At 44.2% G+C, this 25,135-nt stretch overlaps 1 protein-coding gene across 1 annotated transcript in view; it reads right to left on the bottom strand.

The window, feature by feature from the left end:
* Window positions 1-25,135, bottom strand: part of LOC132579512 (connector enhancer of kinase suppressor of ras 2-like) — a 575,915-nt gene that overhangs the window by 215,029 nt on the left and 335,751 nt on the right. Inside the window, exons 9-11 of the mRNA XM_060249934.1 lie at window positions 17,112-17,258; window positions 5,711-5,844; window positions 2,842-3,053 (exon numbers count right to left, since the gene is read on the bottom strand). Coding sequence (XP_060105917.1) covers window positions 2,842-3,053; window positions 5,711-5,844; window positions 17,112-17,258 — 493 coding nt within the window. The remainder of the gene's footprint in view (window positions 1-2,841; window positions 3,054-5,710; window positions 5,845-17,111; window positions 17,259-25,135) is intronic.

Genomic DNA, 25,135 nt, shown 5'->3' with positions numbered 1-25,135 from the left:
GATTGTGAGCCACTCTGAGACTCTTCGGAGTGGAGGGCGGGATATAAATCCAATATCGTCTTTCTTTGCATCCAAAAATAAAAACACTGATTTTTTTTTCTTATTAAATTCAATTGCATCAATTATAAATCAAATATTGTCTTTCATGTACCTCTTTGGTACAAAGCTTGCTTGAATGGTGTGTATTAAATTTGTTATGCATTTTCTTAATCTTTCTACCATTACTGTAGTGAAAATCTTATAATCTACATTCAGTAGAGAGATAAAAAAGGTAAAGGTAGTCCCCTGTGCAAGCACTGAGTTGTTACCAACCCATGGGTTGATGTCACATTGTGACGTTTTCTTGGCTAGAGAGAGAGGTCTATACAATTGTGGTAATGTTGCATCACTGCCTACTTTATATATTAGCATTATAGACGTCTCTTGCCACTTCAGAGGTATTGTCTTCCATTTTTTTTTATTCATAACTTTTTGTAAAGCTATCAAAATTCATCAAAATACATTGCTGTTAGGCCATCCAGGCCTGGTGCTTTATTCTGTTTAATTGTCTGCAAAACCTGTTGTATTGCTATTGTTTGATATAGGATTCTTCTGTATTCTGGCGTGAACTTTATCAGAAGTTTTTCCTATTTAGCTATGTAAGGAAGAGTTCATGACCGCTGATGATGAGGGCAGATAAAAAGGGGAACACACAGTAAATCATTAAATATTTGTGAAGACAGAGCATTACTTTCATTTTCATTTATTTTATAAATAAATTGAAAATATTTTTAGATTCTTATGTTCTACTATGGAGGTACAGGTTTTGTTTTGTCTTGTTCAGTTATTGTTATTCTAATTATTATGTTTTTCTGATCATGTAAGATGTTATTATGTAAAAAATTGAAAAAGTTAATAGTTATAAAAAAGAGGGCAATATGTTTGCAGGGTTAAGCAGGAATAGTTTGCATAATAGAGTCTTAAGCAGACTCTTAGGCCGTTTTCCCACTCACGTTTTACTGGCGCCACGACCATCCTGACGCCGGCGAATCTGCCTGGATTTCGCAACAGAAGCGCCGGCGCTCCCAGAAGCGCCGGCGCTTTCCGTCGCTAAGCCAGCGCAAACGTTTTCCTGCATCTTTGCGATTTCCGTTTGCGCTGGCTTAGCGACGGAAGTAGCCGGCGCTTCTGGGAGCGCCGGAGCTTCTGATGCGAAATCCAGGCAGATTCGCCGGCGTCAGGATGGTCGTGGCGCCAGTAAAACGTGAGTGGGAAAACGGCCTTAATGTTTGGCATCTGTGCCTCCTTGGTTGGGCTATATGTGAAAATATTGTTCCAGATACTAGGGCAGTCCCCTAAGCATTTAGGGACCCCTACCTGGTCTCTGAGTGGCCTTGTTATACAGCTGCCCTTATCCATGCAGAGGCTAGCCAATTAGTAACTGTATTCTGAATTACTGCTTATTGTGATAGCAGAAGAACCAAACTAAATCCAGCAGGAACAAAATCATTTTTGAAAAAAATGATTAATAGTTAAATGACAGCAGCAGTGACTCAGAGACCAATCCTAACCAGGTCTGCTTGGAATCCTATTACTCAATGGGGCTTACTTCTAGGAAAGTTTTATTAGGATGGCACTGCAGCTCACTCACAATAAAAAAGGAAGGAAGGAAGGAAGGAAGGAAGGAAGGAAGGAAGGAAGGAAGGGAGGGAGGGAGGGAGGGAGGGAGGGAGGGAGGAAGGAAGGAAGGAAGGAAGGAAGGAAGGAAGGAAGGAAGGAAGGAAGGAAGGAAGGAAGGAAGGAAGGAAGGAAGGAAGGAAGGAAGGAAGGAAGGAAAATAGATGAGGGGAGGAAGGAGAGAGGGAGAGGTAGAAAGAAAGCAACTTTAACTTCAAATGCATTATCTAAGCTACCAGCTGGCTCGGCTTGGAGAAGTGATTTAAAGAGACAAAAGCCTTCTCCAAGCCAGCTGACATGGTGGTGGGGGCTTTGAGAGCCACACAATATGAGTGAAGGGGACACATGTGGTTCCTGAGCCACAGTTTGGCCACCCCTGCCCTAGACAGTGGCATCTGCTTTGCTTACAGAAGGTTCCAGGTTCAATACCCAGCATCTCCAGTTCCAAGGATCAGGTAGTAGTACGTGTGCTGAAAGACCTCCACTTGAGACCTTAGAAATCTGCTGCCAGTCACAGTAGACACTATTGACCTCAATAGACCAAGGGTCTCAGTATAAGGGAGCTTCATGTAATATATGATGAGTCGCTGAACATCAGTGACAACAGGAAGCACTTTTTTCATCAGCCTGTGGTATTTCCAGATAAACTTGACTCCTAAATGATCATACACGTGCCTTTTTTTAAACCAGTCACAAAACATACAAAAGCACAGGTTCCTTTCATTATGTGCTGAGAAGTGGCCTGGGAGCCAACCACACAACTACAATAGCGAGCTGCAGGTGCCACATGTTGAAACCCAAATTTTAGTCCTAGTGATCAAATACGTGCACATAGGCCGATCAAGGGCTATAAGCTATAATGACTAAATGGAACCTCTGTGTGAGGCAATGCACCTCTGAATAGCAGTGACTGGGAAGAGACAAATAATGGAAGTGTGTTGCTGTTTTCATGTCCTGCTTGAAAATTTCTTGGTGGCAACAGGTTGGCCAATTTTGAAAACAGGATGCTGGCCTAGATGGATCTCGGATCTGATCCAGCAGGTCTTCGGTTATAGAGGCCATGGATTTGACTCTTGTTAAATCACAGTCCTCTTTTTCCAACTCAATTCCAGCTTTGAGTCTACTGGTAAATATGAGAAAGAAAGCACGAATCACTATGAAAGGTCAAAGCCAGCAAAAGCATACCGTGCGTGGGAGTCTTCTCTCTTCGCCGCAGCCCCGTTGCTCTGCCTCTTTCATATTCAGAGCTTGCTGGATGGCCCTCGCCTTCAATTAACGTATAATATTTTCCACTTTCATGCTCTAAAAAGTAGCTCGGGGACTCAGAACCTTTCAGCCCAGTCTTTCCAACACCATACTTGCTGATGTCGTCACAAGACACGATTCCAATTTCATCTCTAAGAACAGAAGAAGAATCTAGTCAGATAGCAAGTCAACAACTAATGATTTTCTGCAAAGGGACTGCCACTGGTTTTCCAATAGATGCTGAAATATAAAGAAAAAGAATTCCATGGATTATTATTGTACTACAATCACATTCTGCTCCTCCTTGGAAAGTTCAGAGCAGTTAATGCATAGCCCCCAGCAATCTTTCAGTTTTACTCCTGCTCTGCTTGAACATATGAAGCTGTATTATACCTACCCCAGTACTGCTTAGCCTAGTTTTGACTGGTTGTGACTTTCCAGGGACCCATGCAGAGAAAGGTCTTTCCCAACACCTGCTCCTTGAGTTCCTTTAAATGGAGCTGATGGGGATGGAACCTGAGATGTTCTACACACAAAGCATGCTTTCTGATATCACTAAAAAATTAAACTGTATAACATTCTGTGTAGAATACCCAGGAGATCCAAGCACTGTCTGGCAGCCACATGTTCTAGCTCTTACTAGTGGTAAACTAGACTTGTTTTTAAGGGGCTGGGAGAGCTCTGAGAGAACTGTGACTGATTCAAGGAAACCCATCTGGCTTCATGTGGAGGGGTGGGGAATCAAACCTGGTTCTCCAGATTAGAATCCACTGCTTTGAACCATCTTACCACGCTGGCTCTCTCTGGATCCACTAAGTGAGCATCATGGCTTTTCGCAGTGCTGCAATATCAGTACACCATTCTGAGGAAAAGTTTGATGCAGGGAAAAATCCCCACCAGCTATCCCTGGTATGGTAAATTAAATTTTTATCAAGGCCAGTGTAAGCTCTATTGAGGCAGAATATCCTAGTGGTTTCAAACCAAACAGTTTAAAATTCCAGTGCTGAATGAATAACAATTTGATGCCTTTTAGTGACTCTCCATTTGCACCGTCAGATGTCTTTCTGGTAGGGCCATCCTTATATTTTACAAACAATAAAATCTCTTAAAGGGAAACATGCAACATGTAAGCTGAGAGACACAGGGGGAAAAACAGAATTTCCCATACATGATTTCCAAACACAAGAGAGGATATCAACCAGACATTAAATGAGCAAGATTTGAGTGTAGAAGCACCTTAAAGACCAATATGATTTCCAGTTTCGAGAGTCAAAGCCCTCTCCATCAGATACAAAACATCTGACTAAGGAAGCTTTGATTCTCTGAAACTTATATCCTGGATATCTTATTGGTCTTTAAGGTGCTACTGGGCTCCAGTCTTGCTCTTCTACAGCATACCAATATGGATACCCACCTGAAATCACATTAAATTTTAAAGAGCGATTAGAAAGAGAGACTGCTGAATTACAACTGATAAGGAAGCTCAAGACAATGCATCTGCCTGGACTGAATTGAAACCTAGGTTTCTTGTCTCATTACCAATGCTGATTTCTCCACGCCTACTACACCTCTCTGCATATCACACCTAATCCAATCACACCTGCTATTGTCATTTTGCCTGCTCATGTCATTTGGCACCTGATATCCCTCCACTTTCCAATATATAGAACAGATGGACTCGCATACTAGCTGTATCTGAATAAGTGAGCAGTGACTTATGAGAGCTCACACTCTACCAGAGTGGTAAGCTGCAGTATTGCAGTCCAAGCTCTGCTCATGACCTGAGTTTGATCCCAGCAGAAGCTGGGTTCAGGCAGCCTGCTCAAGGATGACTCAGCCTTCCATCCTTCCGAGGTCGGTAAAATGAGTACCCGGTTTGCTGGGGGTAAAGTGTAGAATTCAGGAGTGGCCAACGGTAGCTCTCCAGATGTGTTTTGCCTCCAACTCCCATCAGCCCCAGCCAGCATGGCCAATGGCTGGGGCTGATGGGAGTTGTAGGCAAAAAACATCTGGAGAGCTACCGTTGGCCACTCCTGGTGTAGATGACTGGGGAAAGCAATGGCAAACCACCCGGTAAAAAGTCTGCCGTGAAAATAGGACGATGCGACATCACCCCAGAGTTGCAAATGACTGATGCTTGTATAAGGGACTATCTTTACCTTTTTAAGGAGCTACTGGACTCTTACTCTTTTCCACCATATTAAGTGCATAATTCCTGTTCATAGTTGAGAACAGACAGCCCCTGAAGACAAAGGGTTTTGTATTATGTCTGTCAAATCTGTGTGTATGTCTGCAAGAGCATCAGCATGGGGTAGTGGTTAGCATTGGATCGTTCTATATGGATTTGCAACTTTCTTATATTTATACGTGTACAAGACATAATGGCCGTAACCCAAGGGCGCCTTTCTGCAGGCCAAAAGCATTTTCTGCAAAACAAAAGTTTCTTTTACATTTTGTGTTAAAGCTTTGCATGAGAAAAGCAAACTCAAACTCATAATGTTTATACATTTGTGCCAAAGCTTACACAATCATTCCACAGTCATGAAATTCACCATAGGACTGTGTTTTTTTAAACTTCTGTGAAAGCACTAGTTGCACTATTCCTTCACATCATGGGAGTTTCCCTAACAGACTCAGTTCATTATCAGTCATGCTTTCTAGACATGGATTGCTGGGAATTATTTGGATTAAAATTAAGTCTTTGTTTAATGATGTTCCAAGGAAAGACTGCAAGTGAGAGAGCCTGTTTTTCCATGTCTGAACTCACAAACTTTGCAGAATCAAGACCACAATTCCTGGCAAGGTGTACCTTGGGCCATAGAGTCCGGACATAGGGGAAAGGATGAAAACATCTTGGAGAGTTGAGCTGTCTATTTTGGAGCTCATGCCCATTGTGCTGGTAGGGGTCGTGGAGCTGTTCGTCGGGCTGGTCGGAATCACAGGCTGAAGAGACAGACAGAAAAAGCAAGAGCAACACATGTAAGAGCATAAGGAGGACACTGCTCAACTTGTCTAGCAGCCCGTTTCTCACTGCAGCCAACCAAGAAGAGCCCACAAGCTGGGCATAATGGGAATAACCTGCCCTCACTATTCAAACACATGCTGCTTTAGAAGACTCAGGTTCAGTGCAGCACTGTGACTATTACCCTTTAATACACATGTCCATCATGATGCTCTCCCCTTTTAAAGCCATCTTAGTCAACAGCCACTACCCTGTCAAGTGGCAGTGAATGCCACTTTAATGACATATTGGGTTTATGTTGTGTCTCCTGAACCTATTCCCCACTACCAGCTTAATTTGTTTTTTTTTAATTTATTTTTTAAAATTAAATTTACTCAAAAATTAAAACAGTGGTGCGACAACACCAATAAAACAGCAAAGGAGCTTACATTAAATATAACAGGTACAAAGTTCTTTTGGAATTTCTCTGTTCTTTGCTAGATAATTTAAATTAGGAGACCAGGTTCTTTTAAACTTGGTAACCATTGCTGGTGAAGGCAAGGAATTAAGACTAAAATTTGGTTAAAACATACGGTTCCCAAGTCTGGAGTGCCAAGCCGAAACCGATGGAGCTGAAGGGGATTTCTTTTGAGAAGCAATTAGCTTCATTTGTTGATTTCAAGTTCTAGTGTTAGTGCAGAGAGGGAAATAGTTCTCTGTGTTTGCTTTGTGTACTATCCATATCAATTCCCAATATGTCCCCCCTATAAGATTTTTACTAAATCAAAAAAAAAATCCACCTCATTAGTCTTTTCATATGGAATGAGCTCCAAATCCTTGCGCCTTGTTCTTCTGATCAGAACTGTACAAAGTATTCTATATGGGAGCTACACCATGGATGTATACGGGAACGTTACAATACGGGCTGTTTTACTTTTCAATCCCTTTCCCTAATAAACTAGCCATCTCTGTGGTCTGTTTTTGCAGCAATGAAGCAGAAATGTTCATTGCCCCAGCAGATATTGCTGGCTTCTTTGAAGCTCTCTCCTTCTGGATTGGCTGTAATGAGAATTTCTCCCCAAAGAGAGATTGGCGAAGATTTTTCTATTTAACAAACACATTTGAAGCCCAAAGTTATTTAGAAAAAGATGCTATAAAAGCACACAAATCCCCTCATTAATAACCTTCTGTGCATTTTTTAAAAATAAAGAAGTAACAACTGTAAATGGCTGGGTTACAGCGCCAGCACAGCACAAATAAGGGCCAAACAAGATGTGATGGTGTCCTTGTGGCTGCTATGAGGCCGCCATTTTAAAGTTATTTTAAAACGCTGTGACTGCCCAACTGGACCTGCAATGCGGCACTCCTTTGCCCCCATGTTTTTTCAAGCTGAAAAAGTTGTGGGTTGTGCGAGTGCAGTCATTTCAGCACTTGATAACAGGTGGGGGGAGGGGGGACAAGAACACCTCAGCCTGCTGTGTTGTAGGCCCAATCTGAATCAGGCCGTTGCAGCTTTTAAAAACAACTTTAAAATGGCTGCGGTGCCCTCAAGGTTGCCATCTTGTCTAGTTGGGTCTTAAGGCTGAAGATTCGAACATGGTCATCCCCAGTTACTCATATCAGGGCAGGAAATGATCCCTGATGGAAACCCAGTTCTCACATTACATTTTCTACTTGAGCACGGCACTGATGCACAGCATACACATTCTTCTCATCATTTGAACCGTATGAGCCCATAAGAGGAAGTATTACTTCAGGACAACAACAAAATGTCTGGGTGCCCTGCTGGGGATGTTTATAGGACTCTTTTATGTTTTTTCTAAGGCATCTGTTCCCAAATACAAAACACTGAGTGATACCGTTGGAAGCTGGAGTGACATTAGCCATTAGCTTAATGGTACATATTCAGAGGCAGAGGAATTCTCTTGAATCATTAAGCCAGCTTTACTTACATGGACTGGGAACAACAGTATGGGCTTGCTGGGTGCCTGCCTTCCCCACCCACCCCGCTCTGACTGCTCTACCCTTGTTCTGCATGAGGCACACATTGAAAGAATGCACACAGTCCCAAGGGTGGTGTAAACAGTGCAGGTAAAACAAAAACCCAGGATATGGGCAGGGCTGTCCCTGCCACTAGGCAAACTAGGCAATTGCCTAGGGCGCCAGCCTTCTGGGGGTGCCAAATTGGGGCCCCCATGTGACTCAGTGATGTTATCAGTGTGTGTGGGAGGAGCAGAACCTTGCTTAGGGTGCCAGACAATCTGGGATCAGCCCTGGATATATATATATATATATATATATATATATATATATATATATATATATATATATATATATATATATATATATATATATATATATATATATATATATATATATATATATATATATATATATGGGTCACAATGTGTGCATTCACCCCCCAAAAGCTGAAGTTTTCCCCCCAGTTTTGATATCATTTTCACTAATGTGTCCCCCACCAACACTGGGGACTTAAGGCAACAGCCATATGAGCAGTACTTGATAGATAGAATTTTAGGAATTATAATTTGTATGGATGCTGAAAATTCCGTTAGAATCCCATACAGCATACATACATATACAGTTTCTCGACAGCTACAGCTACCTGGGAGGAAGGCATAACTGCAAAACGTGGCACTCTTCTCTCATACACAAAGCAGTGAGGGAACTGGCCCATGGAAGAATGTGACAAAGACCCATCCTGGGCCTTGTCTATAGCAGGATTCACCACCAGACCCTTCCATCTTGTCAGAGAGGAGAGAACAAGCAACAGGGCAGCAGGACGGTGACAATATCACACATCAAGCCTTCTCATGTATGGGAAATACAGGAATATGAGTATCACAACCACATAACTATGAATATAATATCACAAATGCATGATTCTTATCAGCTGGAGCTCTCCCTTCCTGGTAGGCCACCAGCTGTGGAGGAAAGATCTACACAATTGTTGGTGTAATAAGCCACATGGCTGTGATAAGCACACATTTTCCAATTGTATAGGATCACAAGAAGGAAGTTAACTCCTAAAACTTGTACATTTGCGTTTGGGCAAGGCCAAAGTTTAAGTCTGTTGTTTTTCTGCTCATGCTCTATCATAGAAGGTTGTTCAAAAAATATAGTGGTTGAACAGATAAACATGACAAAGAACTCTGTGTTGAAATCGCTCAGTAGTAGGGCATCTGCTTTGCATGCAGGAGATCCCAGGTTTAATCCAAGGTATCGCCAACCAATTAAAAAAAGGTTCAGGAAATGTGACAAACCTCTGCTAGAGACCCTGGAGAGCCACTGCCTGTCAAAGTAGGCAATACTGACTTTCACAGACCAATGGTCTAACATAGGGGTGCCCAAACTTGCTTAATGTAAGAGCCACATAGAATAAATGTCAGATGTTTCAGAGAAGGAAGGAAGGAAATAGATGGGAGGGAGAGGTGAAAAGCAACTTTAACTTTAAATGCATTCTTCAAGCCATCAGCTGGTTTGGTGAAGTGAATTAAAGAGAGAAATCCCTTCTCCAAGTCAGCTGACAGGGTGGTGGGGGCTTCAAGAGCCACTCAATATGTGTGAAAGAGCCACATGTGACTCCTGAGCAGCGGTTTGGCCAATCCTGGTCTAAAAGTCAATATAAAGGGGCTCTATGGTTCTAATAGTTTTTCAGCTATCATTGATGGGGCATATACAAGACTTCCATCCTCCCATCCCAGTACAAGATCCCACTTAGGATTCCATCATTCTTCCCTATTGGTCATGCACAGGGCTCATTTTGTAGCAGGAGCTCCTTTGCATATTAGGCCACACACCCCTGATATAGCCAATCCTCCAAGAGCTTACAGGGCTGTTATTACAGGGCCTCCTGTAAGCTCTTAGAGGATTGGCTACATCAAGGGAATGTGGCCTAATATGTAAAGGAGCTCCTGCTACAAAATGAGCCCTGGTCATGCATAGAGAAAAGGACTGGTCTTGGATGCTGGGTCAGGAATGTATGTCCCTTTCTCCCCAGGAGGAAAGCCAAATTGGGGAAAACACTGTGTATTTGTACTTGGGGTCAGGGCTCAGCCCTGGCCTCCAGGTAGGCAACCTGCCTCAAGGGTGGCTGGTACCGACTTGATCCCAGGTGACCCGGACATCAAAAACACAAAGAATGTCTCAGAGGAGCTGGCAAACGGAGACACATCAGCAACGCAGCAGGCTGAAATCTACTCATGCCAATATACATATTTATACTTCCTGGATTTGGAACACGTTGCTTTTACAATTTGCAAATATTAATTTACATCCAAGGTTAGTCAGTGTTTACAGTGTAAGGAAATGCAAGCAAGTAAATGTAGTAATCAGCCCCTCCCATAAATATTCATAACATGATCGAGCAATTGTTTGCATATTCAACGGGGCTTCTGTCTGCGAGCTGAGAAAGGAACTCAGTAGAAACTCGCCTTCACTGCCACAAAAGCCCAGAAAGCATAAGGAAGAGAGACACAGTCAAGTGTCTATTTATAAGGGTCCTACCGTGCAGCCGAGCCACTAATATCCAACAATGCCCATCAGAGGCGGATGCAGTGAGGTTGGCATGAATGCCATCTTTCCTAATTAAAAGCCGACAACAGTGGAATATAACACTGTCACCAGCTAACATCTTCCTGCTGTTAACACGAAACGTTTATGGCACAGCTGAAGCACTGATGGGAAATGCTGAGTGGGGGCCAAGACAGCTCATTCCAAAGGGTCTCTGAGGCAGACTTTATTCCAGGACATTTATTTCATAGAAGCCTAGGGCCAGGTCATCTCATCTATGTTCATTGCTCGTTCAGGGAAGCATTAAAAAAAGCAGTCTGCCTGGATCAGGCTAAATACTCATCTTGTGCGGCATCCTGTTTCTTGCAGCGGCCAACTAGATGTCCACAGGAAGACCTAAGTTTGCCATGCCCCTCCCGTCAATCAGCAGGGGGACGGGGGACTTATCAGCAAGGGGAAGGTCTAGTCTGGCGTTGCAGCAATGTTACCGACACAGTGATGTCACTTCCAGCATGCACAGAAAGTGAGATAATCACGTTGCCGATGACATGGGATGATCTGGTATCTTGGAGGGGTGGTGGTGGTGGGAATCTATGGCAGATGCTGCAGCACTGGCCTAAGCCTCCCACTCCTGCTGTTATGTCCCCCTGCTGGCTGCTGATCAGCTGTGGGGAGTGCCAGATCCCTGGAAGCCCCGGGAAGACCAAAAAAGCAGGACCAGAAGGGGTTATCCTCCATCCCTAGCACTGAATATGTGAAAGCACGTAAGCAGTTTTATTAAATAGCAACAGAGGGAGCTGTAGGAAAGCCAGTTTGGTATAGTGGTTAAGTGCACAGACTATGATCGGGAAGAATCAGGTTTGATTCCCCACTCCTCCACATGTACCTGCTGACTAACCTTGGGCCAGTCACAGTTATCTCAGAGCTATCTTAAGAGCAGTTCTCTCAGATATCACTTAGCCCCACCTACCTCACAGGGTGTCTGTTCTGGGGAGAAGGAAGGGAAGGAGATTGTAAGCTGCTTTGGGACTCCAAGTAGGGTATAAATCCAATCTCCTCCTCCTCCTCCTTCTCTTTTTCTCTTTATTCACAGTTTCTTCTCTCTTTTTTGTTCCTAATTCTTGTGCCTCTTCTCTGGCTCTAAATTATATTCCAAAGGCAGGACTGGCATTCAGCATGCCCTTAGGTGGGGCAGCTGCCAGGGGCCCAGGGCTTCTGGCAAGGGCCACTGCTGTTGACTTACATGCCCTTCTCCCACCTGCTGGCTTGCAAGCACCCCACCATCCTGGAACAGTCTGGGAAAGAGCATGTGGGTCTATGAGCGCAACGGGAGGCATGAGCAGAGGAGGGGAGAGTCCACAGGAACTCTGTGCTCAGAGCTTCCCCAGAACTGGAACTGGCCCTGCCTGAAGGTCTCACTGCTACTGAGAGGCCTACAGGCAGTTAATGCAAGCCTATTATTGCAGTAAACTTTATAGAATGCAACTGGTATTGAAAAGCAGAATGTCTCTAGCCATAGCCATAACCACCAGCATAGCCAGCAACTATTGACACAATTATCTAGTGGAGCCCAGGGCCATAGCCAGGATGAAACTGCTGGGTACTGGGATCCACTTCAAGCTGTGATTTGTTCTACCATTGATTAAAAACAAACAAACAAACCAACCAAGAACCTTAAAACAGCAGATAACAGGAATAAATCCAGAACAACAATAAACCCACAGCCTGGAATTATAACAAAAGTCCCCAAGCTCAGCCCCCTTTGAAGGCTTCAAACATCTTTACTGGCCTTTAGAAGACCAGGGCAGCCCCAGTTGGACTGTTGTGGGGCAGGCTTAATGGGGGTAAAATAATCCCTTTGATGCGCCCTGGTTATTTCAGGCTCCACTGACAAATTATGACATTTCTGAGTGCATTAGAGAACAACTCAAGGACTTTGTATCACACAGGCAGAGGGAGTTTTGTGTCTCCCTGATGCACACTAGCTCTTTTCTCTTTGTGCCCATAGTGCAATGAGGGAAACGGCTCTAGTCCATCCCTCCACTGCCACAGTTTTCACATCCTCAGACAATCCCATTGACCTGATGCAAAAATCACCTCACTTTTGTGGCTACATGTAAGTTTCACAATTAAGCCAACAAGGCTCCATGGGCGATCTGAGGATGTAAGAATGGCAAGGGGTGTGTGCGCTAAAATGGTTTATCCCTCCATGCTGTGGTCCCAAATGGAAAAGAGCCAGCATGCATCTAGGAAGCACAAAACTCCCACTGCACGCATGAGACAACGTCCATGTAAGCAGGCCTCGGATTCAGCAGGAGCTCACAGGAGTGCAGCTCCTGAACCTTTCTGAGGGTTCTCCCTCCTCCTTGCCATCTTGTCCATTGAATAGTGGGTGCAGCTGCATAACAATCCCTGGATGAGCTCCACCACCTATTTTTCTACAAAGCGACCCCTGCATGTAAGTATTCGTCAACAATTACAAGGACAGTGTGATGCACAGATGGAGCCTCAATTTCTTCTCCATCCCGACACTACAGTGCTTGAGAGTTCTGGTTTCACTGCTGCTCTCTAGCACTGTTGCGTAGTACCAGATGGAAGGGGGAGAAAGGCCGGGAAAGAGAATGGCATAAAAAGATTAAGTGGAGACCTCAGGTAATGGTGGCTGCAGGTAGTGTTCATTGGCTGAAACCATCTCCCGAAGACAGCCCCGTTGTAAGTCATTTAAATCAATCCCATAAGCCCGGGGAATGCACACAGCAATGAAATGCAAAAATTTATGATGAGTGACAATGCTGAGAAAGAGCCTAAATATGCTCTCACTCACTCATTCAGTTATCACAACTGTGATGACAAGGGAACTATCAGTCATCCAGCAAAGACCATTAAGATGCCATATATTCACTACTGCAAGAGCTTTGGCATGGATGGAAATGTTTGCAGCCTTGCTTTGGGTCTTCCTTCCAGGAGTCTTAAAAGAGAGGAGTGGCTTATTCTGGCATCACTCGGACATACTGCTCAGAAGGCAGCTGTGTGGCATGAAAGAATGAAAAAATCCAAGAGGAACACTGGCTAGCTGAGTCTCTTTTTGCAACATCCCAATTAAAAAGAGAGGCAGAGAGAACTGGTTGGTTTCTGGAACGCATTTGACAGCAACCCCCAAAGTTTTTGGACTTTTGCAGATGGCGCATCTTGCACCCCCTGCAGGCAGTTCACGTAAAAATATTTTTGCATTGCTGTCAGTGTTTAATACACTTCATGTACATTATCAAGTTGCAGTCCTTACAATTGCTTGGTAAGTGAGGCAGTATTATCTGCAGTATGTGGGGCTGAGGCCTAGAGAATTGCCAGAGGTCCATCTAGTGTGTATGTGGCCGAGATAACATTTGAACCAGAGTCCTCCCATTTCGAACCAGAGATCTCCCACTCCACTCGGCTTGTAACCTCTGCATTGTGCCAGTTCACAATGAAATACATGTGGCCAGGGCTTTTTTGGTAGAAAAAGCCCAGCAGGAACTCATGTGTATATTAGGCCACACCTCCTGACATCACCACTGTTTCAAATAGGGCTTTTTTGTAGAAAAAGCCCAGCAGGAATTCATTTGCCTATTAGGCCACACCCCCTGACACCAAGCTAGCCAGAACTGCGTTCCTGCTCAGAAAACCCCCTGCATGTGGCAATAAGCATATGGAATACAAGTGGCAGCAATGCCTTTGGGACTAAGGAGCTAGTCCTGTTGCACAGGCAAATGCACTGGTTGCTTGGTGTAGCATTCACAATACCTCTCTCACACACTCCCTACCATAGACTTCAAAGCTACTTTGCACACCCAGTTCACAAAGAACTAGACTGTCAGGAGAATGAGTAACTTTGAGCTCTTCCTTACACAATCAGTCTCTACACACAAGAGGCATATCATTCCCAAAAAAGAATCCCCAAGGGGCAGTGGAGGAAAGGCACTATGGAATAGCCCAACCTCGACAGATTTCAGAAACTCAGCAGTGTCAATACTTGGATGGGACATCACCAACGAAGACTCTGCAGAGGAAGACGATGGCAAGCCATTTCTGCTTCTCAATTGACTGGAAAGGCCCTTGTTTGGTGGGGTGGGGGCATAAGTCAATGGCAACTTGATGATGCTGACGTGCATATGTAATATAGGAATGGTTGTACTGTACGATGACTGGTCTGTCTAGATAAAAACACTTTGCTCCCTTCATAGGAAAAAAAACCCCTCATACTAGATTGGGCTATTATAAGCAACACTCATTCACAAGAACTAAAAGACAGTCTAAAGTCCCAGCCGCAGGGGTGGGGGGGAGATCACTGGGCATCTGCATTTTTAAAATCACCTGAAAAGCATCATAAACTCAGCAGGCAGGCAGGCTGGTCCACTTCTTTGTCTGTTTTCCTGCTGGCAAATGAATCACGCTCATCATCAAAACCCAGCATCTTTAAGCCCCCCAAATCGTGAAAGCCAAAAGGGATTCCGAATTTCCTCTTGCAAAGCGTACATGAGAGAAGAGAGACAGAGAAGACACAGCAACAATCTGATGGAACTCAAGCATGATTTGGCTTGACAGCCCTGGCTTTGCCCGAGAGAGCCGGTGAATGAGAAGCAGTTGGCCGAGGGCAGCTGGTATACGACACGACGTTTATAATTGTGTTCTCCCTCCACTTGGAATCCCAGTAATAAAAAAGATATGAAGGGAAAGTCATTAGATTGATGTCTTCTTCCCTCTACGGAACAATTCGTGGAAAACGCATTGCACTCGATTTGCAGGGCAACATCCGAGATGGGCTGGAGCTGCATGGGCAGCAGAATGCGAAGGAGGATGAGATGGCAGAATGTGGGGTTGGGGGTGGGACCATACCACTTCAGGCTATCAAGATGAGATGACACTTGGGATGGCTTCCCCCCCCCCCCCAAAAAGCAGTCCACCATGAAAAGAAAATGGGCTAACGGGGGGGGGGGGAGTTCTGGTCCAGCTATTTGCCTGGCTCTGTGGCAGAGAATCTGGATAGCATGCAAAAGTTCCCAGGTTAATCCCCTGGCATCTCCAGTTATAAAGATCAGAAGGAGGTGATATGAAAGACCTGGGGCCTTAAAAAGCTGCTGCCAGTCAGAGTAAACAACACTGACCTTGACAGAACAATGGGCTAACCTGGTAGAAGGCAACATCATGTTCTGTTTTGTTGGGAACATTTCACATAAGAGAATCTTCAAAAACATAATTTCCTGTCTTGTCCCAGCATAGTGTAGTAGTTATAGTGCTGGACTAGACACAAGTTCAGTTCCTCACTCTGCCATGAAGCCTTCTGGATGAGCTTGTGCCTCTCTCATCCTACCTCACAGGGTTGATGTGAGGATACCAAGGAAGAGGGAAGAATAAGATATGCTGTCCTCTTCTCCTCAGAGGACAAAACGTGTTCCCAATAAAAATAAACAGCAAATGTTTCATGACCTCCAAAGCACCTGAAGGACCATTCTCTGATGAAGCACCAAAGTTACAGGACCTCTGGAACTCCAACATAAACCTATAGCTGGGAGGGGAGGACTGAAGAGTCAACCCCCTCCCCTCGACAAAGATTCTAAAATAGCCTGCCAAGGAAAGGGCACTGGTGGTCCCTTCTGAATTCTAGGAGAGCCCCTTACTGCATGCTGGAGCTCACCCCTCCCCCCAAACAGAAAAGGGAACAGCGTGGGGCTGGAACATGTCCCAGAAGACAGAGATCTTGCTTCCATGGTCCTATTCATGAGGATAAATAGCTGACTTAACTGTGACCTGGTCTGGCTCCATTAATGTACCTAGAATGGGTGAGCAGCAGGGCCAGCTATGGAGCTCTTCAGTAGCTGCCTGGGCTTTCCTGCTTCACTAGCATTTCTCATCAGCCCCTTCTTGTGTGCCCTTGCCCTAGCTGCCCAGGTGGAGAACTCCTCCACAGCCTCAGGCTGTTCTTTCCCTGCTCTGTCAACTGTGCAGCTTTGGAAGCACAGGGGAGGGGAAGGGCAATGGCTCAGTGGTAGAGCACCTGCTTGGCATGCAGAAGGTCCCAAGTTTTGAAGTTCTGCTGATTCTGGTTTTAGTCTCTTCTCTTGCTGAATCCTTTAATTTTGGGCACATCGCTTGAAGAACTTCACTGTTGAAAAGTAAATAAGAAATCTCCTAAGGGGAACCCTTCCGCACAGCATTCCAGATATTTTTTTGGTGGGTCTCAAGAAGTGATCCTCAGTACGATAATAGGGGTGTGGCAAGAATGTCATTTATAACAGCCTCCCCTGTTCCACCCTGCTCCTTTTATCTGCATGGAGATACATTACTGGTGGTGTTAATGCCCACTTGCCCAGCTTCTTGATCCTGATCCATCTGGGCATACATATTGGCATACTTGGGAACTCTGTTGATTGTTCGCCATCTTGGGAGTTGTGTTATAAGATTTTAAATTAGATTGTTTTAGCATGTTTTAATTGTTTTTACCTGGCTTTAACCCTCCCTGAGCCCACTTGAGGGGGGTGGGCAGGATAGAAATGTAATTAAATAAATAAAATTATTTTTGCCTAAAAAGTGTTGGAGAAGATAGTAATGAAGGCTTTGGGGGGCGGGAATCAGAAACCAATGAAGATTCTGAGCAACTAGTCTTCAGTACGGTACGGATGACCAGGTATGGTTATTTTTGCTATCGGCAAGCCCATTCACCCTTGTCAACTTGGCCTTTGCAATCCCACAATCTTCCTACCTGTAGGGCAAGAGGTTTCCACCGCACGTTCTTCAGAAGAGCAGGAGCAGACACCAGGGTGTTCTGAGGCCGTTTTTTCAAAGTTAGGATCACTCCATTGGGGTCCTCACGCAATGCGTTTACCAAGTTCTTCAGCTGCCAGCCAACCTGAAGGGAAACAGAATTTTGGGGAAAAAAATTCATGTTAGATCACTGGAATTATGAACACTGTTTGTGGGTTTCTGTATGGCTGGTGAGTGATATATTATTTATTTAGAATATTCAGAGTCCTATTCGAGACAGCTTACAATTAAAAACCACAGTATTAAAAAAGTTACTAAAAACCTTAGACAAAAACAGCAGAAAACTGTCCATAAAACAAAAACATAGCATTAAAAAGCTGATAAGATAAAACCACTAATTAAATGATGTGTTTTGTCTGGCATCTAAAGGAGTGGAAAGTGGGCAGACAAGCCTCAAAAGAGGGGCATTTCAAAGGTGAGGTATCAAATCCCGCCTCTAGTCATCACAACGCAGAGCTTCAAAGCGTGGCGGCACAGAGAGTAGAGTTCAAGAGACAGATCTTAACAGGTAGGCTGAATACTATGGGAGGAGACAGGTACCCTGGCCTAAGGTTGCTAACCTCCAGGTGGGGCCTGGAGATCTCCCAGAATTACAATTCATCTCTTGATGACAGATATCGGTTCCACTGGAGAACACAGCTGCTTTGGAAGGCAGACTCTTTGGCATCTTTATCCCACCTGACCCAGGCTCTACCCCCAAGATCTCCAGGAATTTCCCAACTCAGATCTGGCAATCCTAGCATGGTCCCAAGCTGTTTGGGGCTTTAAAGTTAGACCCAGGACTTTGAATTGCTCCCAGAAACAAATAGGGATCCTCTGCATACATATTACTGATGTAGTGTTGATGTGGCATTGTGGTTAGACTCTCAGACTAGGCAAGGGCAAACCCAGGTTCAAATTCCCCATCAGCCATGAATTTCGGAGAGTAATTTGGGGCCATTTGCTCTCTTTCAGCCCAGTTTTCTTCACAGGGGAAAATAGCATGAAAACCATTTAAGATGCCCTGAGCTCCCTGAAGCAAGGGCAGGATAAAAATGTGGTAGAACTTATTCTTTACAAAAAAATAGATTTTCTTTGGCACACTTTGCTACTTCTTCTTCAGTGAAAAAAAGAAACAAATAGTAGTTGATATTTTTTACTCTTTTAAATGGCAATATAGAGATAAAATATCCATCTCACAGCAAAAAGCACACAATTTTTTTTTAAAGACAGTGATGTACAGCTCTAATTTTTATACCCTCTAAACAAACTGAATTATTGCTTTTAATTATCTTTCCCACTAAAGCATCAGTGGGTTTCACTAGAGGATTACAGAACAGCAGCTTCAGAATAATTACAAAATGAATCCTGCCTGTTGTAATGGAACCTGTTAATTTTTTTGGGGGGGAGGGGTAAACAGGAGGGGGCAGAGAAGGTTTTAGAGCAATACTGGTGCAATTTCTTCAAGGTGTTTAATTAAGGATAAAACATCATTTATTTGGCTTCGCAAAAACTCCACAGAGAAGAACTAAGTTCTTAAGTTATTACAAGCTATAACCATCACCTGAAATTAAAGCATCAGTCAGGAATGCATGAGAGCCACACACTCACCTTCCCCCTTGAGAAACTTTAGAGGGACTCCGTGGTTCCTTATGGATGACAAAAATTAACCCCCATTCAATTTTCTGGAGTGGAGCAAGAACCACCCTCCCCCACTCTCATTAAGAAACACTTCATTATTTTACACAATGCAAAGCTTAAACTATGTTTTTAAAATGGCTGTCATATAAACTGTGGCCTGAACATATCATCAATGTGCATAAAAGAAAAAAGGTTACTTAAAATATTAATATAGATCTGTGGATTGTGAATGGGTCAAAAGTGGTACCTGGTGGAAACTGGGCCTTGGACAAATGGTTATAAGCAGGGCTTTTTTGAGCAGGAATGCACAGGAATGCAGTTCTGGCTGGCTTGGTGTCAGGGTGTGTGACCTAATATGCAAATGAGTCCCTGATGGGGTTTTTCTACAAAAAAGTCCTGAATATAAGCATCCTTTAATGGCTGTTGATGTGTCCTCTGTGGGAGCTAATGGTCAGCAGCTGGGTCTCTTGATAACGTGTTCTTGAATGAGAGTGTGGAGGTGATTGCTGTGACTGAAAGAAGGGGACAGAGCATGTGCAAATATGTGACCCAAAAAAGCAATTTGCAAGAGAGATGGAAGAGAGACAGAAAAGAGATCTGTGAATTGGCTGAGGGACCCTGGATGGAGCCTCTTGCTCTGGTGGGGTATGATGTATGGTAACAGATTTGCTGCTCTGTGAAAGTGCCTCTTTTCCTTTACTTCTTGTGCATTCTTCTACCAGATCATTCCTTGTCCACATTTTGCTATCCATTCAAAACGTTGGTGGAACTTTACAGAAGCCATGCTGGTTCTTCCTCAACAGGGCTTTTCCCTCTATGCACTTAATAATTAGTAACAGTTTGTTGGCATAATGGTTAGAACTTTGGATTAAAACCTGGGCAACCCATGCTCAAACCACCAGTGACAAGCTTTCTGAGAGACCTTGGGACTGAAACTCTCTGATTAACTTACCTCTCTGGGGTGTCAGGGGGATAAAAAGGTAAAGTGAGAATTGTGTATCTTGTTTTGAACTCCTGGAAGGAAGGGCAGGATAAATGTATACTACACAGACATTTATAAATAAAGCAATTATGCAAAAAGACCATAAGTCTGTAGAGTTCTCATGTCCAAAGGCAACTTGTGTGGTAGCACTGCCCCTGGAATTTCTTGCCACTGGAAGAAATGGAGAATGGACAGTGGCACTCTTTATGAGCTACTGCAGATTTCAGCGCAAGTTTCAATGTCCTAGAGCAAATTTCAGGAACATTTAAAAGTATGCTCCTGAATCTTGATTAAATTGCACAAATTGTTGCAGCTTTTAAAAATATCTTGCAATTACAGCAAAGCAGTTTGAATAGCACAGCCCAGCCCAATCCCATCAGAGCTCGGGAGCTAAGCAGGGTCCTGGCAATGGTTACTATTTGGATGGGAGACCACCGAGGAAGACAAGGATGGCTACGCAGAGGAAGGCAACAGCACATCAGCTCTGTTTATCTCTTGCCTTTTAAAAAAACCCACAAAGGGTTGCCATGAGTCAACTGCAATTTGATGGTGCACAATTATTGTTATAATTATGGCAATGATATCATCACAGATCGCAGCTAATATTTATTCAGCAGCCTGTGTGCTTGTATGGCAATCCCAGTTCCTTCACAATGCCTTTTTTTATAAGGGTGCTGGCTACCCCTCTCAGTTAATCAAGACTCCAATGGTGGAAACATGTTATCTACTTTCTCCAATTAATCCACATACAATTAATACACTTATATGCTAACCAAGAATCATTTTCTATTCTGAATCTTATTATCTCATGTCACCTGTTTCCTCTACACCATTCAGTTCCCCAATTTCATCTTAACCTAATCACCATACTAACAATCCTTATATCAACCTGTTTATTTTCATGTCTTCTAGATTAAACTCCCTCCACTAACTATCTATTATTATGTTTCTTCCAAGAAGTCAGCATCAGCTAGAGTACAAAGAAAGAAAGAAAAAAGGAAAACCAAACAGCTGCCTCTTATGCTGGAGGCAAGAAAACTTGGTGGGAGGGGGGGGGGAGTGCTCTCCCTCCTGTTAGAGAGGCTTTTGTGGGGAGATTCCACCCTCTCTCCTCTTGACGCCCAATGCTTGAACACAAACTTAATTTATATATTCCCAATTTGTCTAGCCCCACTGGTGGACCTCCAGATGGCACTTGGTTTTTTTGGTCACTGTGTGACACAGGGTATTGGACTGGATGGGCCATTGCCCTGATCCAACATGGCTTCTCTTATGTTCTTAGCCACCTATTTTATGTTTCTATCCCGTGGCGCAGAGTGGTAAAGCTGCAGTACTGCGGTCGGAGCCCTCTGCTCACGACCTGAGTTCGATCCCAGTGGAAGCTGGTTCAGGTAGCCAGCTCCAGGTTGACTCAGCCTTCCATCCTTCTGAGATCAGTAAAATGAGTATCCAGCTTGCTGGGGGGGAAGTGTAGATGATTGGGGAAGGCATGGCAAACCACCCCGTAAAAAGTCTGCCGTGAAAATGTGAAAGCAATCTCACCCCAGAGTCGGAAACAACTGGTGCTTGCAGAGGGCACTACCTTTTTACCTTTAATAAATTTCAAGAACATTAATTATATTATATTATAACAATAAACTAATAACTAATATTACCTAGAATCCTTCCTATTTAATATACACAAATACCCTTACATCTTTACAACATTCATGAAGTATCTTTCTCCCTGCGCCAGGGTTCACAGAGAATAGCTTGCACCTGCAATGAAGGGGATGTTGGGACTGAACTCTGGGGGGAGGGAATGCTTGCTTTTGGCACCTTGAGCTCTGAAATGTATAATGGTCAGGCCTAAGGTATATGTAGAGGGGCTTTGCCCACCAAAGCCAGTTTTAGCAAGACCTGCCTGCCGTGTCTTCTGTCTAATAAACTGACTCTTGTTAACCTCTTGGGCTCTTTTAATGGAGAAGTTGAAGAACTTGACATATGGGCCATCATTGGTGTTGAACTGGCAAAGCGTCCAGACATAAAGGAAGAACAGCATGCAGGCACACAGTGCATCATTAATGGGTGGAACTCACTGCTACAGGATGTAGTGATGTCCCCCAAATTAGATGGCTTTAACTAGGGAATTAGACAGATTCGTGTTGACATCCTGCCCTCCACTCTGAAATTCAGGGTCTCAGAGTGGCTCACAATCTCCTTTATCTTCCTCCCCCACAACAGACACCTTGTGAGGTGGGTGGGGCTGAGAAGGCTCTCACAGCAGCTGCCCTTTCAAGGATAGCTCCTGTGATAGTTATGGGTGACCCAAGGCCATTCCAGCAGCTGCAAGTGGAGGAGTGGGGAAAGAAACCTGGTTCTCCCAGATAAGAGTCTGCACACTTAACCACTACACCAAACATGTCTGTTGCTCTTGATGGTTAAATGGAACATCCATGTCCATTTCTATGGGGAGGGGACAGGGGAGGGACTCGGCTTCTATGCCCAAATTGAAGGCCTTCCCAGATGTCTGGCTGGTTACTGCATGAAACAGAATTAGATGGACCATACCCCCTCCCCGCTATTCTTATGACTCATGCAGGAAGACTCATTCTGCCTAAATGGCATGCCTGTTTTATGGTGTCATTATTGACAAGGGAGAGCATGCCCTGTGGTACACATTTGAAATTCAGCCTTTTGCGAGCATCTCTCCCTGAATCTAGAATTAATAGTAATTTAAAGACTGAAGCAGGCATACAAATTCTACTCCTCCTTCAGGCATAAACCTAACAGCTTATGAGGTGATTACAAAAAAAGGGGAAAAAAACCTTAGAGAACGCCCTTGGATACAAATTAATATTAGCTTGGTTTCTAAGCCCATCTTTCCTGTCTTTTCATTTAAACTGGTTATCAAAAAAGTTTAATTTTCTTTATATTTCATCGTGTCTTGGAGAACCAGCTGTGATTTTAAAGCTGGGCATAAACGTTAGAAATCTGGGTGCCTTGCAGAGTCCAGGGGCTCCTTCGTCCAGAAGGAGGCTAAATAATTAATGTCCTGAAGATAAATTGCTCTAAGGAGAAACCTTAATGAGGGAACCATTAAAATACTGTGAATATAAGCAATTGAGGCCAGCCTGCCCTGAATGGCAGCTGAGGAGGCTGGAAAGCTCTTAGGACGTTATGGATGGCACTGTGGAGATGACAGCTGAGCAAAAATAGAAAGGTGACATCACTGTGGACTGGGATTCTTGAAGAACAATAGGGGGATGGGTTCTCCCTAGCACTTCAATCACTTGTCACAAGAAGCTAAAGTTCCTTTGAGAGGTACCTTAGAAAGGTACCTTAGAAAGGCTTCCACATCAGAACTAGTGAGAACACTGCACGCTGGAACAGGGTTGGGGGGAAAGGGGTAGGGCTAGAAATTGAATGTCTACTTTGCATGGAATATGGAATGCTATTAAGACCCAGAAAGAAACCTTCCACATTTGGGGGGGGGGGCAGGCTTATATGGTCTGACACCCCATCGCCTGCTGAAGGTCCATCTTTCTCAAGACATTACCTGCCACATGGGTGGGGGACAGCAGGGAGTACCGTATTGCAAGGTATCCACAAGCATCCAAGGAATGCCTGCTGGAAATTCTGCCCCCCACCACCAGCATGTTCAAGACTGCTAACAGGGACATCTGGAATCTTGAGTCCCCAATGCTTCTCAGCTCAATTGAGTTTTTGAGCACAGTGGGAAGAATCCACCAGCATCAATGCCCTAAATGTGATGTCTTGCTGAAAGACACAAGCCTTTTCTGCCAGCACCCAGCCATTCCAGGATAAGTTGCAGGGGGTGGTGGTGGTCTAGAATTGCAACGGGGGGGCTCTCTAAAGTAGGGATGGGCACGAAAAGAAGCACAGATTGCAATTTGTGCCTAAAATAGCCAATTCATAGTTTGTTCAGAATTAGTTTGGGTACTCAAGCTATGCACAAAACGAAGCAGCTTGTTTTTTGGGTGGTTCGTCTGTGTCATTATCAGCGGGGGATCCTTCTTGCATGCTGCAACATGCCCGGTGTGATGACATCACCTGGAAGTGATGCTATCGTGCCAGGCACAAAGCTCCAGCAAATGTGCCTAGTGCAATAGTGTCATTTCCGTGCAACGTCATCACACTGGGCACATTCGTGGCATGCCAGTGTTTTCTAGCCCTCCCCAACCAAATGAACCAACAAACCACAAAACAAAATGAACTACAATTTCCTCATTTCATGCTTATCCCTACTCTAAAGTCTTTCTGATCCAATTAGAAGAGAAGGAAAGTCTATGAGTTTTTATGAGATCTTTCCATGAAATCTCAGGGAAACAGTAACAAAGTAAGCTATTGGTGGTGGAAGAAGTTCTCATCACTACCACAAAGCTATGGTCTATGAGACAAAAAGAGCCAGAAAACTGAACAGAGAAGGAAGGTAATCTCTTGACAGAAATAAGCTCATTAATTTAAAAAAACCCATCCAAATCTAGTTTCCTTACTAGTCGGAGCCACAAGCATACTCTGCTGCTGCTATTAATAGCTAACATGAATAGTGGTTAGAGAGCTGGACTAGGGAAAGAGCTAGGTTCAAACCCCCAGACTACCAGGATACTCACTGGGATAATGTCATGCCCTCAGACTCATCTACCTCATAGGATTGTTAAGAGGCTAAACATGAAGGATGGAAAAACCCCATATGAAGGGCTCTTTTTCTAGCAGGAGCTCCTCTGCATATTAGGCCATGTCCCCCTGATGTAGCCAATCCTCCAAGAGCTTAGAGGGCTCTTAATACAGGGCCTACTGTAAGCTCCACGAGGATTGGCTACATCAGAGGTTGTAGCCTAATATGCAGAGAAGCTCCTGCTAGAAAAAGAGCCCTGCCCATATGGTTGTCTGAGCTCCTCGAAGAAAGGGTGTGATTAGTTCCTTGTGACAGGTCCTGCACCACTGTGGCCTGTTTTGTTCCTTTCATTGGACGAGGACACGATATGGCAAGCCACCATGCAAGAGTCAAGCTTATACGTTGGCCAGGCTGCTGGGTAGCCATTTGAGGAGTAGGGGTGTGCATTCGGTTCGGCCGCACCAAATGAACCTCCGAATACCCCCTGATTCGAAAGTATATGGTGCCGAATCCAATTGGAAGCCATTATACGGGAGCTGTATACGGCTCTCCATATACTTCCGAATCAATATTTGGAAGTATACAGAAGTCCATAGAAAAGGCAGGAAAGGAGCTTCTGCAGCCTCAGGGGAGCTGCTTGCCTCCTTTCCTGCCTTTGGAGCCCCAGCAGCCAATCCAAAGCATGCAAAATACATTGCAAATGCATGCTTTGCTGGGCTGTTGTGTAGCTGATGGCTGGGCT

This window comes from Heteronotia binoei, chromosome 11 (assembly GCF_032191835.1).
Source record: "Heteronotia binoei isolate CCM8104 ecotype False Entrance Well chromosome 11, APGP_CSIRO_Hbin_v1, whole genome shotgun sequence".
NCBI lineage: Eukaryota > Metazoa > Chordata > Lepidosauria > Squamata > Gekkonidae > Heteronotia > Heteronotia binoei.
Note: the sequence above shows the minus strand (reverse complement) of the source record. Positions and strands in the feature narration are given on the sequence as shown.